Below are 27,855 nucleotides of genomic sequence, written 5' to 3' on the forward strand. Positions count from 1 at the left end.
ATAATTTCTTGTTTCTTGCAGGTTCTGTTTCTATCTTTACATTTTCACTACAATAAGATTCCCAGATTCCTTCTTTATTGTGAAGTTTAAGTATAGTATTCATTAGAAATTAGAAAATAACAGTATTTGCTGCATTTTCAGGTTTGGTTACAAGATTTTTTTCCACTAAACTAATCACAAACAAATATATTCATGGAAAGCAGTTTGTTCAATTCCTTACTGCAACATGTTTTCCAATGTGCTGTGGGTCAGGATGTGGCATGAAATATTTATCCAATCAGAAAAAGGCAAAGTATCCTCAGGCTATACATTAGTCATAAAATAGGCCATGCATTATAGTTTATTGCACTCTTGGTAATTGCCTGTTATTCATGTTGAATGATTGATTTTACTGCTTGAAAACACACAGTTTGAATATTGAGGGAAATTAGTTTTATTGTAAATGATGCAGCAGGAGAGCGACTGTGCATCTGTGTGGGCTTGTGTGTGTGTGTGTGCGTGTGTCCCGCCCGTCACACGGGTGTTCGCATCCATGTCATGGCTGTAGTTAAATGGTGATGTCATGTTGACAAACGAGCAGGTTGAATTAAATTCTCACCCATCAATAACGGCGTCGGTCAGGAATCAATAGCGGCGGCGTCCAAGGCTCTGTCAGTGGCCTTAACAAGGCCCTATTAGAATGGACGAGGCTCGCTCAGCGTGGCCCCGTCCCGGCTCACGCCAGCAGCATGGAGCGCTCTCATATCCTCTGTGCACACACACCAATAACAACCAGCAAGATGCAATATTCACATGAAGCCATGCTCTGACATGATGTATAGATTTGTCAAGATAATATGGATATGATGCATGGGCTCTTATGAGTTTTGCTGTTGGTGTGTGAGCGTTTGCGTGTGTGTGGATGTGGGTGACTCTGTAAGTACTGTTCCTGCAGCTCGGTTGGTGCCAACGTGTGGGAAGGTGCGAAGTGGTGCAGGCTTTTGGATCCCAACCGCAGAGTTCAGATCCAGCCGAGATTCAAAGAATCCAAGAAGGACACACGCAGGAGAAAGAGAAAGTTTGTTCTGTGTGTGTGTGAGAGAGAGAGTGTGTGTGTGAGTGTATGGAGACGTCAGTGTCAATTCAGAGTCGCACAAAAAAAGTCCTACGTGCACCCAGAGAGCGATAAAACTGAAATTCTGATACACACTCACACATGCTGAGACAAAACAACACACACACACACACACACACACACACACACACACACACACACACACACACACACACACACACACACACACACACACACACGTTGACTGTACATTACTATCTCCATCCTTTCACTCCCTGCATCCTTCTCTCTTTCCTTCCGCAGACCAGCAGCTGATCCAGCTAAAGCCCTCGTTCTTTCCGTATTCCTTGTCTTTTTTATTAGTTTTTATTAACTTTGCCTCCCTCTCTCTGTCAGCACTCTCAATAATCAATGCTGATATATTGCCAATATCCAGCTCGGTCCCTCGTGCCATCTTTCACAGAGGCTCTGTTATTGGGGAAGATTGGCCCAATAATAATGATATTTATTATAGATATTTATTATCTGGGTTTGTGGCAGTGCTGCGGACCGAGCTGCACAAGACTTACTAAATGCACAGCGAGGACACATAAATGCATACACACACACACCCACACACACACGGGGACACACGTCCTCTCTGGGGCTCTTTAATTTACACTGGTAATATGAGGCGATTATTCCCCACACAGATAGAGTGGGGTTATCAGCGGCGCTAGCGTATTCGCTCAGTGTTATAGAGTCCACTGCACCTGTGTGAGACAGTGTGTGTGTAGGTTCACCTATGGCGGCCTGGTAGCACTGAGCAGTGTTTAGAAGCCAAAAGGGGGGGGGGGGTGCTTGACGGGAGTCAAGATTCAAACAGCACTTGGTCAGGGGAGGGGATGCAGGAGACTGGACTGGACAATCTGGCCTCTCACCCTCCACACCCCCTCCCTCTCCTCCACCAACCCCCCCAGGCCTCATCTACACCCCCTCCATCCCTCCAGTAGCCAGGGCCCCAGACGGTAATCCACCCCAGTGCTCCTCATCCTTTCATGTATTGATTTCCTCTCCTGCGCCACGGTTACATGTCGCACCCACGTCATTGGGTCCTTGCTGCTTCTGCTAGGACCCCCCCCTTTTTCTCCGCCTTACCCATCCATCCACCCATACACCTCCTACACACACACACACACACACACACCATTTTCAAGAACAACAACAACTAAAAGAAGCGGGAGGGAGGGAGGGGTGGTGGCAGTAGTTGTGCATCCAACTCATCCGGGGGAGAGAAAGAGCGAGAGGGGAGCAAAAGGAGCGAGAAGGGGACTAAAGGGAGGAAAAAGAGGGCAGATAAAGCACTGCAGTATTTCAGCAAAGCAACCAGCATTTTACAAGAATAGAAAGAAACAGGACAGGATGGGGAGAGAAATAACAGGAAAAAAATCTGCCCCTGGGGGTTGCAGAGGATATTGTGGAAATTATCAGAGTGCGACACACGCTGGAAGTCCATAGCCAAAGATTTATTTCAAATTTGTCTTTGACAGTGAAATTCATCACTGAGTGGGCCTGTTTCTGCCCCAACGCCGTGGACACATTTAGATGAAGGAGCCCCGATCCCATTTCGTGGGAAAAACACATATAAAACATGATTTATGCAGCTGCAAACGCTGATTGATTACAGGAAGCAATCAGAAATTTGGAATTTCTGACATTCCGAATTCTCCAACTCCAGCTTCTACAATGTTATTATTTTCTGCTTTTGTGTCTTTTATCTCTAAATGAGCAAAATATGTTAGAGCTTGTTGATGTCGACGGAACAAACCAAGACGTGTGACCTTCAGGAAGTCTGGAATTGTCAGCTTAATCTAGAACAAAAAATATTTAGATCACACTGAATACAAACGCGTGGTTTTCAAGTGGCATGTGGGCAGAATGAGCCTGGAAGTGTATCTCAGTGTTTGTGATATCCCTGAGCGAGCGGGTCCAGTGTGGAAGAGAGTGCGGCGGGTCAAGGTCATGTTTTGAGTGTGCGTCTGTGTGTGAGCGGTGTCTGTGAGCTCAAGGACAACGCGTGGCCGCTGGCGCGCGACGCTGTGCACGTTGCTCCGTTGTACGAGAGGGACTAGGGCCGTGTGTGTGTGTGTGTGTGTGTGTGTGTGTGTGTGTGCGCGTGCATGTGTGTGTGTGTGTGTGCGTGCATGTGTGCTGAGTCTGCAAGTTCTGCTATTAAGAAGCAGTTAGTGAGAGAGACCGTCAGGCAGCTGAAGCATTGGAGCATTGCTTTCTGCAGACGCCTGCGTGTGTGTGTGTGTGTGTGTGTGTGTGTGTGTGTGTGTGTGTGTGTGTGTGTGTGTGTGTGTGTGTGTGTGTGTGTGTAGGAAGGCAATCCCTATCACCAGAGCAAACACAGGCCCATCACTACAAAGCAAACAGCAGCTTGGCCCAGCGTATGCATTTTAAACACTTTATCTCTCATTGTCTCGCCAGCACACACACACACACACACACACACACACACACACACACACACACACACACACACACACTGCTATGAAATCGTGTATTATTGCACCTTTGCTGCCGACGTGAACTGTAGGCATATGCAAACATCAAGCCAAACATTCTTCGGTCACTGTCATCATTATCAGCGCCGCCAGCTCCACTAGCACCATAAAGACGAGGCTATTAAAGAGCGCTCTTTAAGACATCATACACTTAATGCCGCTGCAGCGCAGCATTACATCATCTCTGACGACGGCAGCGATATTGAAGTTTTTCCTCTGACAATAGTTGCTTTTCTTTGCCTGCCATTTGAAAGCACTTATCTTAAGTGGATCCACACAGAGTAAATTGTAATTGCAACACCGTGATGCTACATATGGTCCACATGCTACGCGCCGCGCCGCACGCCGAGGCAGAAAAGCAGCAAATGACTTTAGAAAAGGTTAGCACAATTTGGTCAAGTGCAGATGCTATAAAAAGAAAGTCTATCAACTAAATTTAAGCCTGGACACATAAGCTGAGGAAAGGTCAAGCACACGCACACACACAAACATACTAACAGATGCAAAGACACACGTTCCTGCCTGCACACACAAAGTTTAGGCTGAACTGAAACCCGCATGTGAGGAGGAAACATGCTCCAACGTCCAGGGAGACGCGCCGGCATGTAGCATTCAGCGTCCTGCGGGTCTTTACAGGCAGAAATAACAGGCCTCTGGAAGTCGCACGGCCAGAACAAAACACGCCAATCTATCTCTGACATTTCCAATATCTGTCTATCCCTCATAAACCTCTGCTCACCCATAAAGTGACTCATTCTTCCCAGATGAGCGTGTTTCAAGCGGCCGAGCGTGTTTTTGCAGAGGATACGGCCACACGTGTGAAGGATGAAAATGTTTTGATGCAGACTTACGTTTTAGTGGCTCAGTGTGGGGAAGCTTCCCCTACAGCTCATAACTTCCCTCACCCCCTCCCTTCACCCTGTTAATTCACTACACTGGCACCCGTCAGTGTATTTACCTAACAACAATCTCTCTCCATTTTCTCCCTCCTTTCTTTTTCTCTCCTCAGTCCTTTCCTCCACTGCTGCCCCTGCGAACGGTGGGACTGTGTGAGTGAGTGTGCCGGAGATTTAGAGCGGGGATCAATAAGAAATTTAAAAATCAATGCACTTAGCGCCAGGAAATCAATGGGCCTAATCGGGATGCCAATCGGCCCAGTCAAAACAATTAAGAGGGAAGAAAAATGTTTAACAACCGCCGCTCTCTTGCTTACACAGACACAGGGGAGCGAGCGACGGAGGCCTAAAGAGAAATATCAGAGGCAGACAGAGAGGGATGAGATGGAGTGATATACGGGAAGGAAAGGCTCAGGAGGAAAACGCTCAAAGCCAAGAGACTGGAGAGAGCGGAGAGCGAGGGACAGGGACGGAGGTGAAGAACAGCGGGAACGTGGACGAGGAAAAGGAGCACAGACACGTCCGTCACCTGTCTCTGCTATGATTATTAAGGCGTTTGGCACCGGACGACAGGGAGACGCGTGGCGGAGCTGAAGGCGCGTGATCGGCGCACGGCCGAACCCCCGGTTCGACCGCGTCGCAAAGGAGACGTTCCTGCTCCCAACCAATCACGGCCCGCGTTTGTCAGCACGGGCGGCCAATGAGGAGCCGCGGCCGAGTGCGGGAAAAGCAGGACGAGCCGCTGTGTGGTGGTGCTGGTGGTGGTGGGGGGGGGGCTAATTTGGGGTCAATCAATAGATCTCCTCTCTCTATCTTCCGCCTGCTCTCCATGCTAAAATCAATGGGAAAGCCAATAGTTCCTCGCCCCAGTGTGGATTAGTGAACACACAACTAATCAGCCAGTCACTGAAACTGACATCCCAGCTATTAACCTATTGATACAGGAGACACGTGTTGAACGCGCACAAACACACGCAGGCACATTCCAACGCCAGCGTCTGCCGTCACAGTGGCGGGATGACGCGTCGGAAACGCTAGGGAAGAGCTGACGGAATATGAAGACTCACCAAAAACACATTAAGGAATTTAAATTGTGTAACTTAAAAAAGCGTTGCCGTGTGTTTTGTGGCCAAACTCTCACTTAGGAGGATAAAATAATATGTACCTGGCTCTTTAGAGGAGCTCTGTACGAGGATCGTTTCTCAGAAATAACAGCCTGACTAGCTTTCATCCCTTACTTTTTGAAAGCCCTCTTGTTTTCTGAGATTGCCTCTCCTTCCTCTACCCAACCCCCCCCCCCCCCCCCCCCCCCCCCCCCCCCCCCCCCACACCCCCACCGCCTCCCCCCTCCACCTCCCTGTCATGTTTTAGTTTTCATATGTTGGTTTTGTTCTTCCTCATTTTCCCCTGGTGTAAAAAATGAAAGGCAGAAAAATAGGATGAGCGAGGGGGAGAGAGAGCGGCGGCTGCACATCAGTGGAATCACTGTCTGCGGCGCCGGGGCCGTTCTCTGCACCGGGTCCGGGCCGCGGCACCGTCCCAGAGCCCATCTATATACATCACACTCTGCAAGCCAAGCCTCATCCATAGACAAATCCAGTATGACATCCCCACGGCATGACGGGAGGAGCCGGCGCTGATCAGCCACAGCCGGTTGCATAAACACGCCCTTTAAATCGTATTCAGACCCACAAGTTATTTGAGAAACTAAACCCGGCTCATGCATGTTTTCTGAATTAGTTATCAGACAAGCACATTGGACCGTGACAGGCGAGGCAAAACAAGGATAACTGTCTGTCCTTTCCTATCGCTGATTTTTTTAAACTTCTGTCCTTTCCCATCTCTTTCTTCCTGCTTCTTGACATCCTTTCAGCAATCCTTTTTCACACGTTAAACGCACAAAGAGAATGGAAGTGAGAGGCGTACGAAGCAGAGTGGATTTTGTTTTGTGGCTTGTTTTTTTTCCTTTCTGGTCACAGAGCATTTCCATGGTGGACCCCACATAAGAGGCAGGCAGTCATGGCTCGGCCGACATGATTCTACATTTAAGCCTAATCCACACCTCTCCCTCTGCACTTGTGGTTATGATGGAAGGGTGAGGAAACTTATTGAGAGAGAGACACAGAGGAGCTGCAGCGGAGAGAGAGGGAGAGGGAGCGAGCGTGGAGGAGTATTGTTGAGTTGTCCAGGCAAGTCCGGATGCATTGGTTCCGTATAACATTCCTATTCCACCCTAACAGCCGAATGCTGCCATTCTCAGGGAACGCAATCCTGATTTCTCGCTCCAGACCCAATATCTTCACCATACAAATAGGAGGATGTGGAGGGAACGAGATACAGACTTGGAATATGGCTCTTTCTTCTTATCCTGCTCAGCCATATTGATGTTTTTGAGCCTTTCATTGCTCAGCCAAAATGAAGTATTTCAGGGCCGGAGCTATTGACAGATTAAGAAAACATATCCTATTTTGTAGGACAGGACAGAGGCTCTCTTGTTATCTGAATAATACGGGCAGTGCTGAGGTGGCGCCGCGGCACTATTTGCGGAACGTTGTGTGGCAAAAGTCGAGGGTGAAATTACAGGAGAAACTACCCCGCTGTGGCCGTGCCATCAGTTTGGCTGTTAGTTAACTTTTCATTTACCACCACCATCTTATTACATTCATTTCTATTGTGAAATCGGTAAATCGCACCTACACCCGCGTCTCTATATTCCCGGCTTAGCTGCCGGCAGAGGCCGAAAACGCTGAACTACACACGGCAACACCTCTGAACCTTCACACAACAGGAGGAGTGACAGGCTGGAAATCACAGAGGCCAAATCACACAAAATTGATCACATCCAACAAAATGGCTGCGGCGGCCAAAATTGGTGTGAGCTTGAGCTGGCACAGGGCAGACGGAAAGAAAAAAATGCACCGCGACAACAGCGTCCGAACGCTCCTGCATGAAGAAATTCACCTACGAGCTTATTATTGAAATCAGGCAGGAGACTGGACGTCAGGCGCCACGACGACGAGAGATGCTGGGAGGAGATAAAGTGGCAAAAAAAAAAAAAAACAAGAGGACGTGTGAATGACAACGACCAAAAACGAGACAAACAGAGAGGGGGTTTAAGAGATGAAGGGGAGAAAATAAGGTGTGCTGCAGTCATCTAGACTGTGTGAAAGGGTTATGGCGAGAGGTGGCATGTTCAGATGCGATAGACAGAGAGGAGAGGAGGGAGGAGGTGTGTAACAGAGAGGTACACGGGGAACAATTGAAAAAGGGCTGATAGAGAGGGAAGAAGAGATTTAGGATTAAGGAACGAGTGTGGGGTAAAAGGAGGAGGATTAGGGGTTTGGGTGAGGAGAGGACAAAGTGAGAGGCGGTGGGGCAGAGGAGGAGAAGACACAGAGAGAAACTGTAGGGCTTTCCACGGTGAGCGCAGGGATAAAAAGATGTATTTTTCCTGCTTCCTCTGTTGTCCTCCCTCTCCTCTGGGCAACTTCCCGCTGCTCTCCCCCTCTCCGCTGCCTTCCTCCTCTGTCTGACACAGTGGGAAGATCGGTAGCGAACCTAATCGAGCCAGACACGGCGCCTGCTCTCTGCTGACACCCGCAGGCCGAGCGCGGCCACTGCAGCCCCCGCTGACCAGCCCAGCCCGAGACCTCCCTCACCCGACGGCCGGAGCGGCCATCAATCCGCCGCAATAGCCTGGAGGAGGCTGGGGGACGATGGGGTGGGATGGGGTGGGAGGCAAGGGGACGTGCCCCCCCCCCCCCCCCCCCCCGCCCGCGACGCTCAGCGGGTAACGCTCGCCACTAACACGGACAAGAATTAGGAGGAAATGAACGTGGTTCTGCCTGACGCAAAAATATGAGAATATTGGTTGAAAAATCATGTCATAAAAATCACAATTAACTCCTCATTATCAATATATTTGTTGGTAAACTGATTTAATTAGCTAATGGTACGATTTCCTATATAAATGTATACATGTGAAAAGAATGCATGTAATGACAGTTATAAACGTAATATTTTGTATCTATACCATTTGGCATGTGATCATTATGTATATCATATCAAGGAAATTATAAGATATCTACTGGTTACACTTCAAAAAGGTTAAACAAATGCTTTGATCTGATCCAGATTTAGCTAAATATATATGTTTTATTTATTTAATTTAAGGGAATTTGCTCATCTAAACCTGACATCATTTACCAATAACAGAATCAATTAAATTATATATATATTACAAGAAAATAAAGACTAGCAGCACATTTGCAACAATGAAATGTGGACAAATTATTGACTTAAAAAGTGCAAACTATGTGTATTTATCTTGCACAAATAACCTGTGGAAGATTAAACCTGATATTGCGATTGTATTAAATGAACTTAACATGAACAGATGCACCACTCTGTGCCATATAAATATAAATATTAAACACCTGGTGAAATAAACTTCTTTCTAGGTTGTAAATGTATACATTTTCTATAAATCACCACGGACCACAGCTGAAGCTTCATATATATAAATATATAAATATAAATATAATAAATATATATTTTTCCCAACTAATGAAAGTCTAAACGCTTCCCGGCGTCCTCCATCCAATCACTGCTATGTTTCCTTCCAAACGACTAAGCTGTGAGGCTGGGTCGTGGTGCAGCAGGGTGCCAGGGTGGTGGTGCCGGACCGTGTCCTGCAGGTGAAATGCATGAGGGTGAGTGTGGGAGAGTCTGCCTCCCTGGTCATTGTGTGGGGGGAGGTAGCCATTACCGACTAGCCGTTACGGTGACAAGCAGTGACACACGAAGCCTCACTCCAGGGACTTATAGTGGACAGACGATGGGATGAGCAAAGGTTGTGCGATCATAGTTCACCGAGTTGTGTGTCTTCTTTTTTTTTTTTTTTTTACTCTATACATTGAGTAGCTGTGTGTATATTACGGTTCTGCTTTGCCACGTTGTATGTGTGAGCGTGTGCCCAGCCTAGAAAGCACATATTTGCTAATCTGGAGGGGGTAGCAGGAGGAAGGGGGTGGGGTCAGAAGCTGGGGTCAGGTGTTAATTCACTGCTTCAAACCAGAGCCCAGCACCAAAGCCAGGGGAGACTGCAGGAGAACAGATCAACAAAACCGCAAGGATACCTTCAAGGTCCACTGTCTCTCCTCCTGTCCGCTTCCTCGCGGCCTCTTTAGACTCCCGTCCGCTTTTACCTTCCCTCCCGTCCTAAATTTCACTTCCTCTAATTTCATCTTCCTCCCCGTCCCTGTCCTCTCCTCCAGAACGTGGCCTCATCCCTCAGCTGTTCCCCCCCAGAGGTCAGTCCGTCTGCAGGGTCATCAGTCTGGGATGAAGCTGAACTTTGACCCGGAGCACTTGATGTATTCCAACCACAAACCCGCAGACACTGTCACATAATGGACATGTGTGGCCTCACAAGAGGCCTGCTTCATTGTGGTCATTTCTGATCAATTTATCACTTCTCCTTTGTCACTTATTGAAGTCCTGTCTGTGGCGGCGGCGGCTCGGCCTGAGCGGCTGCAGCACTGAACGGCCAGGATAAGAAACGCCATCGACAACAGGATCTTTGAGGGTGATTAATCCGACCACCATTTATCAGCAAATCAATGCAGAGATGATTGTGAATTGCCTGTTGATTACGTTCAATAACCACAATTGATATGTGGTAAAGGAAACAACATCCAGTGAAACAGACGAGCAGGAATAAATCAGCACGGTCCAGATGAAAGATCTGAACAATGTTCCTTAATGTCTCTTAACAGTTCTTCTTTTATTATATAAAGATTATAGTTAAAATTGTTATTTAAAATTTTAAATATTTAAAGTTTGTTTCATATTATCCGTGGTAATGTGCTTTTAAATACTGAATTGAATTAAACTTGATTTACAGACAAACAAACTACAAGTTAAAATACTGTAAGAAATAAAACATTAACTCACGAGGTTCCTTCAAATACAATGAAGAACCATCTTGAGAAACGTCATGTGATGAAGTTGACTGAGCATTTGTTTAACATGAGGCTGAAACTTTCCACGCAGCCAGGTCGCTGCTCGCCCCCGTCCTGTCGCAAAACGACGCGTCGTGCAACTGCAATTTTTCCAGCTTAATTGAGGAACTGGCCACGCGACCTTTGACCCGCAGGTCATTACCGCATTGTGTACGGGGCCGCGCAGAGCTGCCACACCATTTGGGAGGGGAGTCGTGCGCAGAAAATGGATTAATTTCGTACGGCCTGTGGTGCTTGATACCGACGGGAAGTGGCCAGTGACGCAAACGTATAGAAGCCAAGATCAAAGTCTCCAGAAATGATCGGGTTATATAACAGCCAAATTGAGCCAATAAACCGTTTATGTGGAAGCTTTGGGACGGACTGCGCGGACTTTAACATAAAGCATAAAATTGAACGCATTGGCTGTGAGGTCTGTTTCAAGTTGATAAGGGGCAGGACACGGTGTCAGTGAGCCGCCTCCGCAAAAAAAAAAACTATGGCAGGTCATGTGCACACTTGTGATTGTAACAGTCGCAATCCAATATGGGAAAAGTGATAAAATATTAATATCCCCAGAACGCACACGGCCGCGGAGAATTTCTAGATTTAGAACATGCAGATGAAATCACCTTTATTCAATTACTGAATATTCTGTAACCTATTTAATCAGACTCTCGAAATTAATAGAAAAAAAACTTTAAAAAACAAAGTTTTACAATGGCAAATATTTTTCATGAAATATATTTGGTAAAGGACTAAATTGTGTTTACGTTTAGCAGTCGGACACGGTTTGATCAAGATAGTCTATTTTCGCTGTGGTGCTTTGACTTAAACACTGAAGCTTCAGACGTTTCTGCGTTGCTGTAGCGCCATTAGCATGAAGGCAGCAATAATTCGTATCAAAAACATATTCATAGTTTGCCATGCCAAAAATATAGCGTCGGTATACGCAGCTAAATGCAAATTAAATGTAGGGTCTGTTATTTAAATGTGTGAACCAGGGCAGCCTCTAACTTTGAGGGATTAAACAACTTCAACCGTGCTGCTGCTGATTATAACCCAATTCACTTTAATACCGGGAAAAATGCAGCAAATGTAAATGATAATAATTTTATTTAAACCGTATGCATATGTATTTAGCATAAGAAACGCAGGAAGCGAAACGTATTAGAAATTACCGTGAAACTTATGTGGAGTGAAGCGATCTTAAAGCCCTGATATACAAACAACATCTAAATTCATATTTGCATATTATGTAAGGAAACGGAGATTAGTACACTATCACCTGTAGACGGTAGATTTAAATGGTGAAAAGCCCGTTTAACGTGATGAGTGACTCCAGCAATACGCCAGTAACGGAGCTGTTTGGAGACTCGTGGCTTTATAGGTAAAGCAGCGGCGTTAAAAACGAACCAGATTCAATTTGTTTCAATTTCCAATTTCACTTAGTTTCAATATTTTACATAAATTGCATACTTTAAAGCGTTAAATTACGCAGATGGTTCTGAATATTTTAGTATAATAAACCAAACATTCAGGCAGTTTGTTTTAAAATTATACTATTGCTTATATAACTAAACTTTATTTTATAGGTTACTTATAGAGAATTACAGGTTACAAGTCAAAAACACCAGGAGCCCTGTGTCAATTATTCTGAATGTACTGCACTGCACATTTAATAGCGCCCAAAAAGAAAGAAAATTTAAAAAACATTTAAACCAAACAATATGCACGTATTATTATATTATTACCATTGTACTCAGATTATGCTTGAGTAAAGAGCACCGTGTGTTTGTCGATGCAGCAGCTTTGTAGATGCAGCGAAAGTTGTAACTTAACAAATAGGCGTCATGAAATAAATGCAAAGTGAGGGAAGTTAATTACCCGAAGGGTAAAGGACTAATAAGCATAACGAAATAAAAATGTTCTTTTTTCCTTCCTGAGAGCAGAGAGTGATGAAGAACTGTCTGCTGCAGAACGTGCGTCTCGGTCTCATGGGATTTGAAGTAGTGTGTGAACAGTAGCTCACACTTCAGACGTAACACTGGTATTTTATATCAAATAACGCTGCGTGTATTTTAATTCATATCTGCTAGATTTACACTCCTGAATCTGCACAACCGCGCAGAGAGTGCACGTAGTCACATGCAACATGGGGCGCAGCTTCATCGTGGCACGCAGGCACACGAGCTCCCCCGGTGCTTCGCAGCACTGAAGTCTACAGGAGAATCCGCCAGTGCGGTAATTAATTAACTGGCGCAATCAAAGCCGGGCCCGCAGCCCTGGACGGTCCAGCAGCGAGACTGGGTGTTTGGAAAATGCAATGTCTGAGTAACAACACACCTCGAGTGCAGGTACGATGAGTCAATAAAGACCTAAACGACCCTGTTGTGTCTGATTAACAGAAACCAAAGGTCAAGCAGAAACCCAAATCGTAGCGTCCAGGCGTTAAGCAGAGGATGCTTAGCTCTGGTGCCACCGTTTGTCGGTGTTAAAGCAACGTTACACGCCCGTGGCACCCGGAGGAGCGCGAGCGCAGCGGCCGGGGAGAAAGGCGCAAGCCTGGGCTGGGAGGTCGGCTTTCCACTGACCGCTCTCGCCTCCTCCATCTCCTCCTCTGGCTGCGCGAGCTCCCTGCTCGGCCTTATAAGGCTCATAGATCCCCTCCTTTTAATTGATTTTCTCATAATTAACTCAGTCTGTCCATCGATTTCCCTTCGGCGGCAGATCAGCCCTTGTCGTGCTGAGGTGTTATTGTGGTATCTGTGGGCATCGGGCTTCCGACGAGCGTTTATCGACCACATTGATGAAAAACCTCGGGGTGAATTTGAGGTAAACTGCTGTGTTACGTGCGACGTTATGCGCAATTTAAGACACAGATTGCACATTAACGCATGCTCCTGTCCGCACATATGTGCGTAAACAGCCGTCAGCATTTCACAATTAGGAGTCAAACAACAAAGAGGATAAGGGGTCGGGAGGACAATAGAGTCTAACAAGTGTAAATCGCGGTATCTGTCTCCGCTTCACCGCCATCTCTCCCTTCAACCAAACCATCCGCGTCCAGATGTGCACAAAATCAAATGTGCGCAAAGTGAAGCAGTGCGTTCATCAACCAACACACACAACCACGCATTCACCGCCGCCGTATTTATAAAGCGCACAACGTGCGTGATACGGGCAGATGAGGGAGCTTCACAGGTGCTGACTGCAGCGAGACTTCGGTGCAGGCTATGCATAACGCAGGGCATATTCCGAATCAAACATTCCCGCTATAATACGACATGCAGAGCAGGCAAAAAGACACAACGCTATTCGTCCGCAGAGCAAAGGCGCAAGGGAGAACAGTAGAGAGTAGGAGCGAGGGAGCGAGAGAGAGAGAGAGAGTCAGAACACGAGGGTTGCCCCCGTGAATTAATTTCTCTCTAATCAATAAAAAAGAAAAAGCCCAGCCCCGCACAAAATCATTAGGACCGATATTTCTCTACCCCTCTCTGCGCTGCTTTTCCCCAGGACGCTGCCACGAGGACAGTCGGACTCTCGCGCAAGTGGCTTAAAGCTCTCGCTTTGGAAATGACAGCGAACACAAAGATTGTGATTTGAGAAGGGGGAAAGGGGAGTGTAGCTAGCCTACAGCTGCGGAGAGGAAAGGTGAAAAGACACATGGAGGAAAAGAAGTTAAGTCTGCAGGACGCATATCTGAGCCATCCCCACCCGTCGTCCTTCTTGTGTTTTTTTGCGGATATGAAAATTTACCAGCGCTTCCATCGGTGAACGTCTCCATCCCCGCCATGCGAACAGCCTGTCTGGACAAGAGAGGGATGGAGAGCAAAAAGATGGGGGCGAGGGTACGGGGGAGGCAGAGGTGCGTATAAGGGGGGCCAGTGTGTGTGTGTGTGTGTGTGTGTGTGTGTGTGTGTGTGTGTGTGTGTATGTGTGTGTGTGTGTGGGGCGGACGGTGTGGGATGGGGGCTCGGCATTAAACTGAGGGGTGGGTGGGGATGTTTGGGGCCATATGGTAACACCCTAACCTTTCATGTATCCCCGTTTCCTCGCTCTCGCTCCGTGTCCCTTCGTTGTCCCCCTTTCTCTCTCTCTCTCTCCATCTCTCACCCTCGACGTGTGTCTCTTAGAGGTTTCCATGGCGACCCGGTGGCTGGGGTGCTGCTGCTGCTGCTGCTGCTGCTGCTGAGGAGGAGGAGAAAGAAGCGCGTGCATGAGAGAGCGAAGGAGACGGTCGTTTAAACGAGAGCCAGGACCGGTCACGACACATCTGCAGTAATTAGCAATCAAAAGCATTTTAAAGATGTAATGCAGCCGCACAAAGCTCGAGGTAAGTTGTCGTAACGGTGCCAGCCGGTCGTGGGATGTTTATGGCGCTGATTTACTTCGCAGGTGCTAAATGTTTAAAAGGCCCAGTGGCTTTTACACATTTGACCCACGTGGTGGAGCGGCCGCATAACGTCTAATTAAATACGGAATATCTAATTAGAAAAGTTCTTCGCGCATTAACGTGAAACCACTTGTCCTCTGGGGGACGTTGTCCTGCAACTTCGTGACGTGACAGGTCTATGTGACATGACAGTAGGCGCTGCTGTTTTGAATAAAACAGACTCATTCAATATGCGATTCATCGATGTGCTGCCACCTGCAGGCCACGACGACGCAGAGCTCCGTGCGAAGCACGAGCAGCGCGACCTGCGGCGCCTCGTGTCCACGCCTTCCTAAGACTCCGTCGCACGTTGTATTTGATTCACCAGCCTGAATGTAATTAAATTAAGCAGGTGTTTTGTTTTTTTTAGATTTCGTGCATTAGATGTGTTTTCATTTATTAGGGAATGTGTATGTCATCAGAATAAAAATACCTACCTGTTAGAAATCAAGTTGTCAGACATTAATAAATAAATCTTTCACACACAGACAGCAAACACACATAAGGACGAGGCCTTTGAGAAGATCCCTTATCTAATTTTATGCCCTCAATAAAAGCTGTGAAACTTTCCCCATCACAGGGCTGTACCATATGCTGCGGGGTATACATATAATAATGGCAGCCCCGGTGGAGCAGCATAAGGCTATAGTGTCTATCAGCTTTAGATGACACGTTTCGATAGGAGACTGATTTAGGCCTGAGCTACCACAAGATGACTCGAGTCTCCATCCAATCAAGGAGGTGCAAGGAACACCTGCGGACAGAGGAATGGTCCACGGGAAGATGATGACCACTGTCCGTCTACGCAGCCCACCCAAATACAATTTGCACCACACAACACAAAACCTATGATGTCTCTATGAAGTGTTTTAGGCAATCAACTGAACATTCACCGCACAAAATGCTCACACTGTTATTGTTTTAAAAAAAAGATCACTTTATATATTTGATTCCACGTTACTCTATACGGCGGGTAATAGAAGCTGAAAATACATGTTGAAACTGATCGATTCGTTTAAAAAAGCAATGTGGTTTTATTATTTTCGATACTGGCTCCATAATTGGTTTCCTCTTGCCCCGGCTTCCCTTTGGTGCATCGGTCCCTTCTCCACTGCATCAGAAGCCTGCCACTGTCCTGCCCCAGCCCTGTCACCATAGCAACGGGATCTTTGACCCCTGCCTGTGGAAACCTTGACCTGGATGTAGATCGGCCACGCATCAAGAAAGCCTATTGGTGGAGAGCTGCTGCTGTGCAGAGGGAGAGGGGAGGTGGCTGTGACAGTGGTGGTGGTAGTGATTGGGTGTGAACCCTGACGGACAGCGGGCCAGGAAGACGGCAGGAGGCTGACTTTGGCTACGGCAGACCGGCTCCTTCAGCTGGGCCTCGTCCACCCTCAGAGACGCTGTTAAAACTACAGCTTAGCGTTTTCACACACGTGGTCGCAGCCTACCTGGCAGAGTTAGCTGAGGAATGGTACCACGCATCCGGATAAATGACGACGGCGTCTTCATCCCAACCTTTGGGGGAAAAGCAAATTAGCACTGTGCTTTACAAACAACAAAGGGTCACTGGGTGTGGAACTGGGTCATTCCTACCTGCTGAAGAAGCGCCACTTCATACCTTCAGATAGGATTCCCAGGGACATTCTATCTGAAGGAAGCCTGGTGGAAAGATGGGTAGGACTGTGAAGGTCCTCTGCCTTTGTGAGCATAATATTCCTGGGTGCTCCAGATATTCGCCCCAATATCTTTGGCAAACAACTTTCTCATAGAAGGGTCATTCAAGAGGGAGTGAGTGCTCAGAGGAGGAACATTGCACAATCCTTTGAGTTGGACCTCGATAGTTTTTTAGACTTCTCAAAGAATGCCTAGGTCTCCCTGTGGGCATCACATCGCCGGTCCACCTTTAAGGCTGGGTGTGGCGAGAACTGGTCTTTCAAAAACCCTCAGTTTTCCCCACGGCAGGCCTGGGGCAGTTAGCTAGCCATCAAACAAGGCCTACTCTGAACGGAGTAGAAACGGCGCATCAGGTTTTTTTCCCCCAGAGGGTTGGTCCAGCTCACCGTTGTCCACGACAGCGAGGCCAGATTGAAGCTTCATTTGTACATTCAGCAGCATTTTCAATGGGTGCTTGCGATCAACTTAACCAACTTGATCAGAGAGGTGTTTCTAAGATAGCAGTCATGGTATCCCAGGCATCTGTGTATAATACTATACAATACTGTAGGAGCTGAGCAAGTCTAATTGTCTTTAACTCTGTTCTCTATTCAAAATGCAGATACCACAGAATGAAATAATTCACTTAGAAGCAGAAGAAAATTGTCTTGGGTTTTAACGCTTTAGGCTTTCTCCCTCTTCTTGCTAATGACAATTAGCAGTAAAAGCTACAGAACAACAGTCCCCAAGGGCAACGGCCAGTTGATCATGCGTGAGCAGAGCTCCTGAGTATGTGGTCTATAAAAGGCTGAACAATGAGTTCAATGGGTGGAAGTTTAAGAGTTTTGGTTTTAAAATAAAACACTGCTGATGTAGTCACCTGCTGGAAGAACGACCGGTCTTTACCAGACCCATGAAAACCTGCCTCGTTCAACACCATTGTTCTGATGGCTGATGGTCTTTAAAAGCATCATCAGACAAGTCTGTCCATGGAGTCTTGGCGATCAGACCCTTACCCTCTTATTCTTCTCACCAACTCATTCATTTGATTTTAAGATTAAGTTTCTACCTTTATGAAGCAACACAGTGACCCTGCTATAAGGTTTGTATTACAGCACTAAGATCAGCAAATACATTTTAATGTTGCTATGGCAAAAATACTTTAAAATAAGCCTTCAGAACAAGAACCATGTAACCTTTGGATTAATCCGTATTCATGTATTTCTAATTAGATGCGTTTGATAAAAATGTGAGAATTCAAGCGTCAATATTAAGTTCAAAATTAACTAAAACGTCAGATTTCAGGCAGATTTTCCTTCTACATGGAACCGTGCCACGTTGTTCTAATTAAACCATCCAGTGTGTGAACGTTACCAGAAAGACCAGACGCAGGCAGGCTGAGACGCCGGTCCAAGCGCACACCATTCTGCTTTCATCAGCTGACAACTAGGCCCAAGGAGAAATAATTAAGGATTTGATCCATGGCGACCTGCATTTGAGGGACCTCTTCAGACCATTTGAAGGGCAGGGAGAGGGCAACACTCCCACTAATACAGGTTTGGAGGGTGAAGGACTGAAAGAGCAAAAAAGATGAGAATTAAAAACTGAAACGCAAAAATTTAGACAGGAAGCATCTTTGGTGTAATAAAATTAAAAATAAAAAAAAGACTACAAACGCTGTTTAACAATAAGTCACTAAACTTTTATTCACCATTTCAATATATCTTTTTTATTATAAACAATTCCCCAAGACAGCCAAAATCATATCTTACTAACAAAAAATTACTTTTTCTGTAATTAACAATACAAACATTAACAAATGATTTTACCAAAACGCAACATAAAAATGTGTCCATTACTGCTCCCTCACCCTCTGCACAACCCTGTATTTCAGACAGTAGAAAGTCTGCCTGCTTAAGTCGCGGCAGTATGAAGGGACTTAAGAGTGAGGGGCCTTATTGATCGTCTTCTATAAGTGAAGTCCAGGCATTAGTTCCAGCAGGGCGAGTCGTCCGCTGTCCATGAGCCACTCTACTGGGCCTACATACCAGGGCTGAGTGGAGCTGGGATGTGCACTTTTGATTTTGATCTCCCCAACATCACTTCTATTGACCGACGCAGTGTCCTGTGCTTTACTTGCTGAGAGGAGCACTTGCTGGGGCCTAGCTGGAAGCCCAGACACAAGCCACCATCGCATTATCCGTGCCGCTGTTGACAAGCTTGTGATGATGAATCTTCCATGGTCTGCTGAGGCCTAGTCCTAATCATTGCTGTCATCTGCTGGCAACTACCGTATCCACTGACCGGGGCAATCAAAAGTTGGTTTATCACGATACACAGGGCCAGGAAGGCTAGTGTTTGTTATCTGTGTGTCTAAGTGTGGACTAGGCTTTCCAAAGTTAGACCAAAGGTCAATCTGAAGAGTGCTGCTCTTCATTCTATACGGTTTACAGTTACAAAGAAACTTTACAGGTTCCACAATCTCTACACTGTTGAATTTCAGAAATACTATACTTTGACTGGTGGCCTCAGTGTGGCAGCGTAGCTGTATTAAGTCAGTACTATTTGTCCAAGGCATTTTGAAAAGCTTACCACTCGACTAGTGGCATAGGCGACTCCTACTCTAGGTAGAAAAATCCTCAAAAAATGTATCCTGTATGATGCTGTCAAAGTCGCTCCTGTGCATGAAGTCAAAAGGAAAGCACATACATTATTGAGATTTTTTTCTTTACATAATAGTTTAACAAAAAAGTAAGGCAAGTTATAAACACAAAGAACCAATGGTAAGTCCTGCCATCTAGTGGTAATTATATGGACTACAACGACAAAAGAAAAAGGTTTCTATTGTTTACATTACCACACCCTTCAATGCCTAGTGGTAAAATAAGCCTATACAGCCCAGTTAGTCTCTGTGCACCTGCCACTGCTTCTTTCGCCTCTCAGTATTCTTTGGCCCTCCTCATAATCATCCTGGTCCACACTGATAAGCAGGCGGACGCCCTCAGAGCCTGCTGCGGTCCTCAACGAGTCAGTGATGAAGACTCCCTTCAGGGCCTCTAGCAGAGCTCCACTCAGGTAGTCGCCCCAGAAGGCCTCAAGATTGTCCAGTTCCGTGAACTTGATGCCACAGACGATGGACCCCAGGTCCCTGGCTCGCAGTAGTGAGTTGGCTTGGGTGAAGAGCTCAAACTGTCTCTCCAGGGGCTGCCGCTTGTTTGAGGAGACGCCGCTACGCAGCGCCGACTCATGCTCAAGGTATTCAGCCCGGACACGCAGACGGATATCTGATAAGGGAAGAGCAAGATGGAAGCAATAGAGGAAAAAAGGGTGAAAGAATGAGAATGTGAAATAATTGCAGGACAGAGGAATAATAAATAAAATAAAACAATAAAGTGGGGTAGAGGGGGAAATAAGAAATAAAATTAAAAATGGTGAATGTTCAGTGAAAGAGTGAAAATAATTGGAATAGGTCCAAAAAGATAGAGATTATGAAGTCAAAACAAAAAAGGAGAGAGAACACAAAAGGTTTTGTTTAATTTGTGTATCAGAGGATTACTTGCTAATAAATAGGAACACTGGCTTTAACGAGTTAAGCACATTGCAACAGTCAGAAGTTTTAGGGGGGTTCTTTCGCTTTTTTTTTTTTTTAAATCAAAGTACGACTTAAGAGTTAACGTTCAGGAGCAGCAGGCCAGAGCAAACTGAACAACAATGAAACTACACAAACCCAGCGGTGCTGGTGCGGGAATCTTTGAGCTCAAAGAAACGGCCAGGCTTTCACTTTTTTTGGATGACTTGACACTGAGGCACAGAAAAATTCATTGCAACTGAACCAGTAGTGAACCCATGAACAGTCAGTTTAGGTGTTAGGGCTTTAGCACAAACTGATGAATGAGAAGTTGCAGAGCAACACCCAGGCCGGTTTACACAAATCGGGGCGGTCAAGTTTTTTTAATGCAAATATCTTTGTGGGAGTAATGAAAGAAACTAAAAGCTACTGGATTCATTTTTCCACAGTAACAGGATTGGTGGTCATGCAACAGCACAGCGAGAAAGAGCTGAGGATACATACTGTACTGTGCAAGAGCACTGCTGACATCGTCCCCCTTGTCATTATTCCAGAGCTTCAAGAGGAAACCAGCTGCGGACGACTTTTGCTGCAACAAAAATCCATCTCCCGCTCAAACTCCTTAAGTTGAGGCAAAAAGTGTTTACTACTAGTGACAGTAAAATCTCTAGGAACATTTTCATCAATCTCATTCTGCATTTCTTTGTATGCAAAACCAGATCAGCCAAAACCTACTTGATGCTCTCCAGTAAAATAAATAGGTAAAAAAGGTAAGATACGTTCTACATTTTAAAACTGGACTGAATAATCTTGGAACGTCCATCCCAGTTTGGGTCAATATGGTCCATTTTTCTTAAGAGCACCCACAATACAGGTTAAACTCTAAACTATGCTGTAGCTATGAGTCTGCTAATAAGCTACTTCCACATGAGTCACAACCGCCCTCTCTTCCATTCAGATGGTCTGCATCTTTGAGGATTCTGTGACTCCAGAGGGCAGACGTTTGGAAAATGCCAACATTAGAAATGCAAATGTTGAATTAAGGTATTGATTTTGCATCTCTTAACATTTGCAGGAGAGCGAAAACCAAACTTATTTTGCATTCATGTTTCATAATGCTGTAATTAACTTGCTACAAAAACAGGAATGGTTCAAGTAAAGATACCAAATATGTAAAGCAAATTCTTCATAACAGAAGATTATAGATAGAAGATTTGAGAATTTATAACAGCACAGCTTTCAGTCTAACAAATCATTCATAATATGTAAACATTATGTGAAGACATTTTACTGATAGTAGAACCTCAACACATTGTCTCGATACTGTACCTCATTAAAAACCTTTATATAAGCAACCGATGGGACTTACAGTACCAAAGCTAAGAATTCAATCCATATATGTTTTATTGGTTGACAGCAATGAGTCACAGTGGACGCCAAACGTTCAATAGATCCATTGTAATGCAAATGTTACGTCTGATTCCTTAAAAGTATCATAAACAGGAAGTAGTGAAAGTTCAAAAGCATGAACATCTGGATTAATTGGTCAGAAAATGTGATCCGAGTTTTAGGCTTGTCACAAATATACAGGAAGCACAACAGCCAATTGAGCAATCACTTGTGTCAGTTTCGAATGCTGCTTTAAACATCCATGGTGCTTGTAGAAGCATGTGAATGTGCGTAAAGCCTCCTCTGGAGGCACTAACCTTCTGTAGCTGTGGATTCACATTTTGTATCCAACATGCACGGCAAATGTCTAAAGTTAATATGGACAAAAATAAAAATACAATTAATTTAAATTTTAGTTTTACATCATTTATAATATGAGACTCAAATATAAATGAACTGCACTATAATTGTAATTTTAATTCAACAGTTTGACCATTTGGATCACTTCAATGCATGAGGGCTGTCACGGAAACACACGCCCTTCACGCAACTACTGTTTCTATGAATAGTCTCCATTTGTGCGGTCTCATTTCATACAGAGCAGGATGGAGTAGATACTGGCAGTATGAAGTAGACCATTTAAAACCCAGAGGAACACAGTGATAGTCATTTTGTTAGGGTTACAGAGCACTTCACGCTTCATCAGACACAGAGACATCCACTTAGACAGGACATTAGGAAGCACAGCTTTCATTTTCTCACTTTAAACACCAGCCCGTTTGGCTTCTTCCATCGCAACCTTTCCAAAAGAAAAAAAGTTTAAGTACCCATTTACGAGGAGTCACTTGGCACGGAGAGCTTCAACTCTTTATCGATCCGTTTTTCTGCTGAACGACTCAACAAGAGAGTGAAGAGTTAGGGGAGTATTGAGAGACAGGCAGACAGAACTCTCCTTTCCTTTCCCCATAGACAAAGAAAATCACTGTACCATTTTGCGTAGTTTGAGCATTTACTGTTCGTTCTCTCGCTCTCATTGTGTGTGAGGATACTGTTTTTCCTGACACACAGGTTGGTCTGTTTAGAACTGTGAACACAGAAAGGAGAGAAAGAGACAAGCACATTGGGTTGGATATCTGTGGACTGGGTTGTTTCCCCAACATTAAGCAGGCATGGCACAGCACTTATTTCTCCTAGCAGTAATGACGTCAGGGAAAAGCTAAGTTAATGAGTTCAGAAATGACTGTAGCTTTAAAGGATAATGGTAGCATCTAAGTGGGATGTTTAGTACTACTACTGTACTTCCTTGCCTCGTTCCCTTCTCATCCTCGCCCATATTCATGTAACGTCCATTAAGCCAAGTAAGGATGTACAGAAGCATCCCATTTACTGTTGATAACTCAAAACCCCTGTTAATATGAAGTTAAATATACCTTCTAGGCATTTGTAATTATACTTGTCGGTGTCAGAATGTAATTGAGACACTGAAATGACCCAAAATTAATCATCACCAAAAAGGGGCTTATTTCAAGGGCTAGGGGGCAACATCTTATCTCTCTGTGCTTGTCTGAGCTCTGGGTGGGAGTAGGCAGCAGAGATAAAATACAGCAGGAGTTTTTTCCAAAGCACCGTGGGGCCACGTTCCTCAGAACTGCATAAATACAGGTTACATGGGGCGGTAGCAGTCTGCTGGCAGCCATTTTAGATTCTCCCAATAGGATGTGGAGTCAGATCTTACCGATAGTTTCTGTGCCAAATTAACATTTTGAAGGTCCGAACCAGACCGGAGATAGTATGACCAGACAGGAACCAGACATTGTACCTTAAATACTGACACTTTCACAAACACGTTTCAGAATACAGATGTCATGACACAGCAGAACATTGGCCATATTTGTGGTCAAATTGAGTTCCGTCACACAGAGAGTTGCTTGAATAGGAAACTCAGTGTTTCAGTTTTGTTCACCATCAACTGGACAGTTCTGAAATATTGGAGGCTTACTGCTGAGGACCAAGCCTGGTCACAAATAGATTTAGATCTCAAAATAATTCATCATCTACAGTAACGCTAAAAAGGACACTTCAGGATGCTTTCTTGGGAATAAACTCGGTTTCTGCAGGGTCATAACTGTAGGTTAAGGGATAACTACAATATTACACACAAGCATCGAATATTGAGCAAAGTGACAGCAACAACCCCTGTTGTATGAGGGGAAGAGCCGCTTTTACCTTGGGCATCGGCACAGACTTGTGAGACAGCGCATGACTGAGATGATCACGCACACTGCAGTATGTACGGACAGAGTGGAGGGACTTAATGTTTTGTTCCTCAGTCTCCTCCTCTGTCCATGATCCACTGTGTCTTAGGTTACTTGATCTGAGTCACAATCCTGAGTCAACCTGGTGGAATCAAATGTTGAGTCAAGACAGCAACATGGTCAAGGCACAGGCACATCACTTATTCTGAACTGCTAAGAAGAGCGGTCTTCATTGTCAGATGACTTTTGAATTAAATCTATATTCAGGCCTTTGTTGTCCTTAGGAATTTTGAATTTTGATCAAAAGGCAATAAAATGCTTTCAAAATGTTTGTCTGCAGGAATGACAAACAGACCTTCTCAGAGATAGCAATTGAGGTTAGTGTTATCCAATTGTAACTATCATGAATGGTTATTAAAAAAATAAATAAAAAGGTCGGCAACAGCTGAAATACGGAACAGGACACTGCGGGTTACTCAGGGCAGCTTTCCAGGAGCAAGGAGCTTACCTTAAGAGTTAAGGTCATTTGAGCAATGATTTTAAATAATTTCAAGGAAATGTGAATTGAAAGCTGCTCCGTGTGAAATCTTCACAAAAAACTAAAATGAAGATTGGACACAGTATCCAGGTATCTAGCGACTGGATAGTTGTCTCAGTATATAGAAGGCAAAAGGACGAGAGACCACCAGTCTGCCCTTTGTCAGAAGCAGCAACTAAACAGTCTAGTAGGTTACAGAAAAGGAGAAATGAGGAGTGAGGGAAGTAAAGAACGACCAGATGGAAAAGATAAGGTGACAAAAATCTCCTTGATGTTAATGCAACAGTTAAGGAGACAAAGTGTAAACAAAGCAGTGTATGATAACAGGCAAACCATGTGAAGAGCTTGAGTAACAAGGAAAATGCCAAACAATTGAGAACAAACTGCAAGCACATGTGAGTTTTGTGTCATTACTTTGTTCCATTCCTGTGAAATATTTTTGCTGATGCTGTAAAGCAGACACAGTCCTTAAATGTTTGGAGGTGATGTGAGCAATTCCTGCAAAGCGCTTAAGAGCTTTTACTTCGTTCCATTAAAAAGTTGTGTTGCCAGACAAAAACACAGTTCTACCATCAATAACAAATATGTTTCATAAGTATGCGTGCATGAAGGGAAAAAAAATTTTTTATATATATATATATATATATATATATATATATATATATATATATATATATATATATATATAGTAAACAACCATCAAGTGCAACAGAGACACGTGGTAGCAAAGCTATATTACCACAACCCTTAACTGGATGAGATCCCTGCATTTAATTAAAAACAAAAAAACACAACTAAACAGAAAGGCACGCACAGGTCACCTGACAGACTGGTCCTTCATTAAGATTCGGTTGTCGGTCAACATTTTACAGGTCAACTCAATTTCTGGACAGTTGTCTGGCATCAACAGTGTCAGAAGCTAGTCTAACATCAGGAGGTGTTTGTAGTAACTATGTGCATACCTGAATTCTATCAATCTTTATATTAAAGAGCAAGGAGAAAGCCATAAAGACTGTAAAGTCTCATTTGAAAGTTACAAATCGTTGGACAAAGTCTGTAAGGTTAGGTTTTTTTGGATGACTATTGGAAAGAAAAAAAGTGAAATAATAAGCTTTAACGTTTGGTGTGCAAGCTCCTTCACCCAAGCTGACATTCAGCATAGACAACATCAGAATTAAGGAGACAAAACAGGAAATATGCAAGATGTTAATTTAAAATTAAATGGAAGCTTATAAAAAAGGTACCGTAAAAAGAAAACATCTAAGAAAAAATGTTTGGATAAAAAAGGACATCTCTCAAGATAAGAGATTAAATGAACGTTAAACTGGCACTTACCACAGGAAACTTTGTGTGGTGGTAGTGGTGGTGGTGAAGACTGTGACTGGGCCTGTTGGCTGTGTTTTTTGGACCTACGACTCCAGCCATTCCCCCTCTTCTTCCTTCTCCTCCTTGTGGATGGCATAGGCATAGGAGGGTAAATACCTGAGGAGAGAGGTATAAATTTAGCTGTGGATGGATGTCCCTTAATGGCCGTAAACGAAAATACTATATTATTAATAAATACTCAAATATGGTGTCCTTACCAGTTCTCAACTCTTGTGTGAAGGATGCCAGAGGTATTTCTGTTTGTCTACAGGAGTGTTGCATTGCAGAACTGCACTGCAGCTCTCGGTCGTCTACTTCATATCGACGTCCAAATCTCTCTGGAGATACTGAAAAGCACAAAAACACAGTTCAGTAACAATAAGGTTACTTGTAGGAAAGTGGTAAAACTGTCTCAGACCATCATACAAAAACACAGTAACCATAACAGTCAACAGAACTTCAAAATATATTTTTTTAAATTTATCTTCACCTGCCCTCCTTTTCTTGTGAGACACTAAAGGCAGTAGATCGTGGCGTGTGAGGATTCTCAGTAGTTGCAACAGGGGCTCCAGGTTGCCATCACCCAGGTACCCTCGTCTCTCCAACTCCAGCAACAGCTCAAGTCCACTCTTGGGTTTATTTGAGAGCACAAAGGGCAGCTGGGAGCCTTGAGGCTTCAAACGCCTCCAGGTCTTCAGCAGAGCAGGACTGGGACACACTCCACAGTCGTCCGGTTCACCTTCCTGCGGCTCAACTGTCCAGCCTGCTGGATCAAGAGGGTGTGGTGCAGGAAGGCATTCATCCAGAAGAAATGACAGCACCTTAATGTCGGTCTCCGTCAGCTGAGAGCCGACTACGTCAAAAATCTCATGGAGGGACAACATCCCATAGTAGTTATGGCACTCTGTTTCATCCCAGTAAAGCGAGTCCCTGACTGGGTTCCACGGGAAATCCACAGCCGCCATTGTCGGGGTCAGCGTTTAGCCCCAATCTGCCTTCCTTCCTGTGTGAAAACTATTCACAATAGACAAAGACACATTACACTTAACACACAAAACTACAACAATGACGTAAAAAAATAAAGCAGAAAAGTAAAAAAACAATCCTATCGCCCCAATACAAACCAAACGCTTTATATCGATGCAAAAACACATTTTTTTCTTTATTATGTAGAAACTACCAAATCATTTCATAAAGCTAGCAAGTTGCTCGTAAACTGACGAAAGAAAAAAGAAAACAAAACTGCTAGCACTGAAAAGCTAGCTAGCAAAACCCAACAGCTAGCGGCTAACACTCGGCACCGCAGCGTTAACGAACGCTAGTTATCAACGGTCAACGTTATCGTCAAGCACTTAACGCCCATTTTCTCCTAACGAACCCCGAACGTTGCATCGCTTATTTCGGCTACCTCGTACCTGTATCCGCCGTCAGCTCGACGTCGTCGGGACACAAAGGCTCGGTTGTGTGGGTGCAGTGGTTGCGTTGTCGTCGGTTCCAGCGGACGTCGGCTGAAGCTGAATACACCGTCTCTACTTCCGACGCTCAGCTGCTGCAGCGAGCAGTTGGACAAAGTACTTCACGTGCGCGTTATGTAACCAGTCACGTTTATCTGAGGGGGGAAACAAACATGTAGTAAAGCAACACCAGAATGAACGAGGAGTGACACAACCAGCGATCACTAATGTTCAGTGCTTCTGTTATGAAATTGTGCTTTTGCAGTAACTGATTTTAACAAAGAACAGCTGGTTAATTACCGAGCAACGTTCTGCATTATCTTATTAATACATGATTAAGGTTAAACCATGCGATTACATCAGTGTTAACACAAAGCAACACACACCAAAGAGTTTAACGCACAGTGATTAAAGACGCCAAGCATCGCCCTACTCACCAAACAGGTTCTATAAAATCTAGCAACTTCCACAGCTGTGCGGTACTGACAAAAGCGCTATAACGCAGTGGGAACAGCCAATCACAGCCATGCGACTGACCGCTGACGTCAGGTCCCGTTTCACATTCACCGATCTGGGGTCAGATTGTCAAAACAAACATTCCATGGTAGTCTTCGCTCCTCGATATAATTATTTAACCTATGCTATTCACTTAAGACACTTTGAGATATGTTGAATATGTATGAATAGTATAAAT

General features: G+C 44.8%; 2 protein-coding genes and 1 long non-coding RNA gene across 16 annotated transcripts in view; 1 reads left to right on the plus strand and 2 right to left on the minus strand.

Moving 5' to 3' along the window:
• Positions 1 to 14,656, minus strand: part of pou2f2a (POU class 2 homeobox 2a) — a 56,190-nt gene extending 41,534 nt beyond the window's left edge. For 3 of the 7 annotated variants that reach the window (XM_055503101.1, XM_055503098.1, XM_055503097.1), the window contains exon 1: positions 14,536 to 14,629. In XM_055503101.1, coding sequence (XP_055359076.1) covers positions 14,536 to 14,542 — 7 coding nt within the window. In that variant the 5' untranslated portion in view covers positions 14,543 to 14,629. Of the gene's footprint in view, positions 1 to 14,260; positions 14,316 to 14,535 lie in introns of those variants that run through there. The other 4 variants (XM_055503094.1, XM_055503100.1, XM_055503096.1 and 1 more) reach the window with 4 other exon arrangements.
• Positions 13,811 to 15,383, plus strand: LOC121201700 (uncharacterized). Its single transcript, XR_005896769.2, has 2 exons — positions 13,811 to 14,369; positions 14,638 to 15,383. It is a non-coding gene; the product is annotated as an uncharacterized LOC121201700 (long non-coding RNA).
• A 2,889-nt stretch (positions 15,384 to 18,272) lies between these two features.
• On the minus strand, positions 18,273 to 27,716 carry dedd1 (death effector domain-containing 1). 8 transcript variants are annotated; one of them, XR_008692807.1, is made up of 8 exons: positions 27,565 to 27,666; positions 27,123 to 27,316; positions 26,198 to 26,721; positions 25,926 to 26,054; positions 25,678 to 25,824; positions 22,377 to 22,633; positions 21,867 to 21,916; positions 19,739 to 20,749 (listed from the first exon to the last, which is right to left on the minus strand). XR_008692807.1 is itself a non-coding variant. In XM_029129049.2 (6 exons), exons 3-6 carry the CDS (start codon positions 26,670 to 26,672, stop codon positions 19,482 to 19,484), a joined length of 1,146 nt encoding a protein of 381 aa, XP_028984882.1. In that variant the 5' UTR covers positions 26,673 to 26,721; positions 27,123 to 27,316; positions 27,599 to 27,716; the 3' UTR covers positions 18,273 to 19,481. The 8 variants fall into 8 exon arrangements, 3 of the variants coding, with proteins under 3 accessions (XP_028984882.1, XP_028984883.1, XP_055359090.1); XR_008692804.1 differs by having other exon boundaries at positions 19,739 to 20,781; XR_008692806.1 differs by lacking the exon at positions 21,867 to 21,916.
• Positions 27,717 to 27,855: the final 139 nt, after the last annotated feature.

Source organism: Betta splendens, chromosome 16, assembly GCF_900634795.4.
Source record: "Betta splendens chromosome 16, fBetSpl5.4, whole genome shotgun sequence".
NCBI lineage: Eukaryota > Metazoa > Chordata > Actinopteri > Anabantiformes > Osphronemidae > Betta > Betta splendens.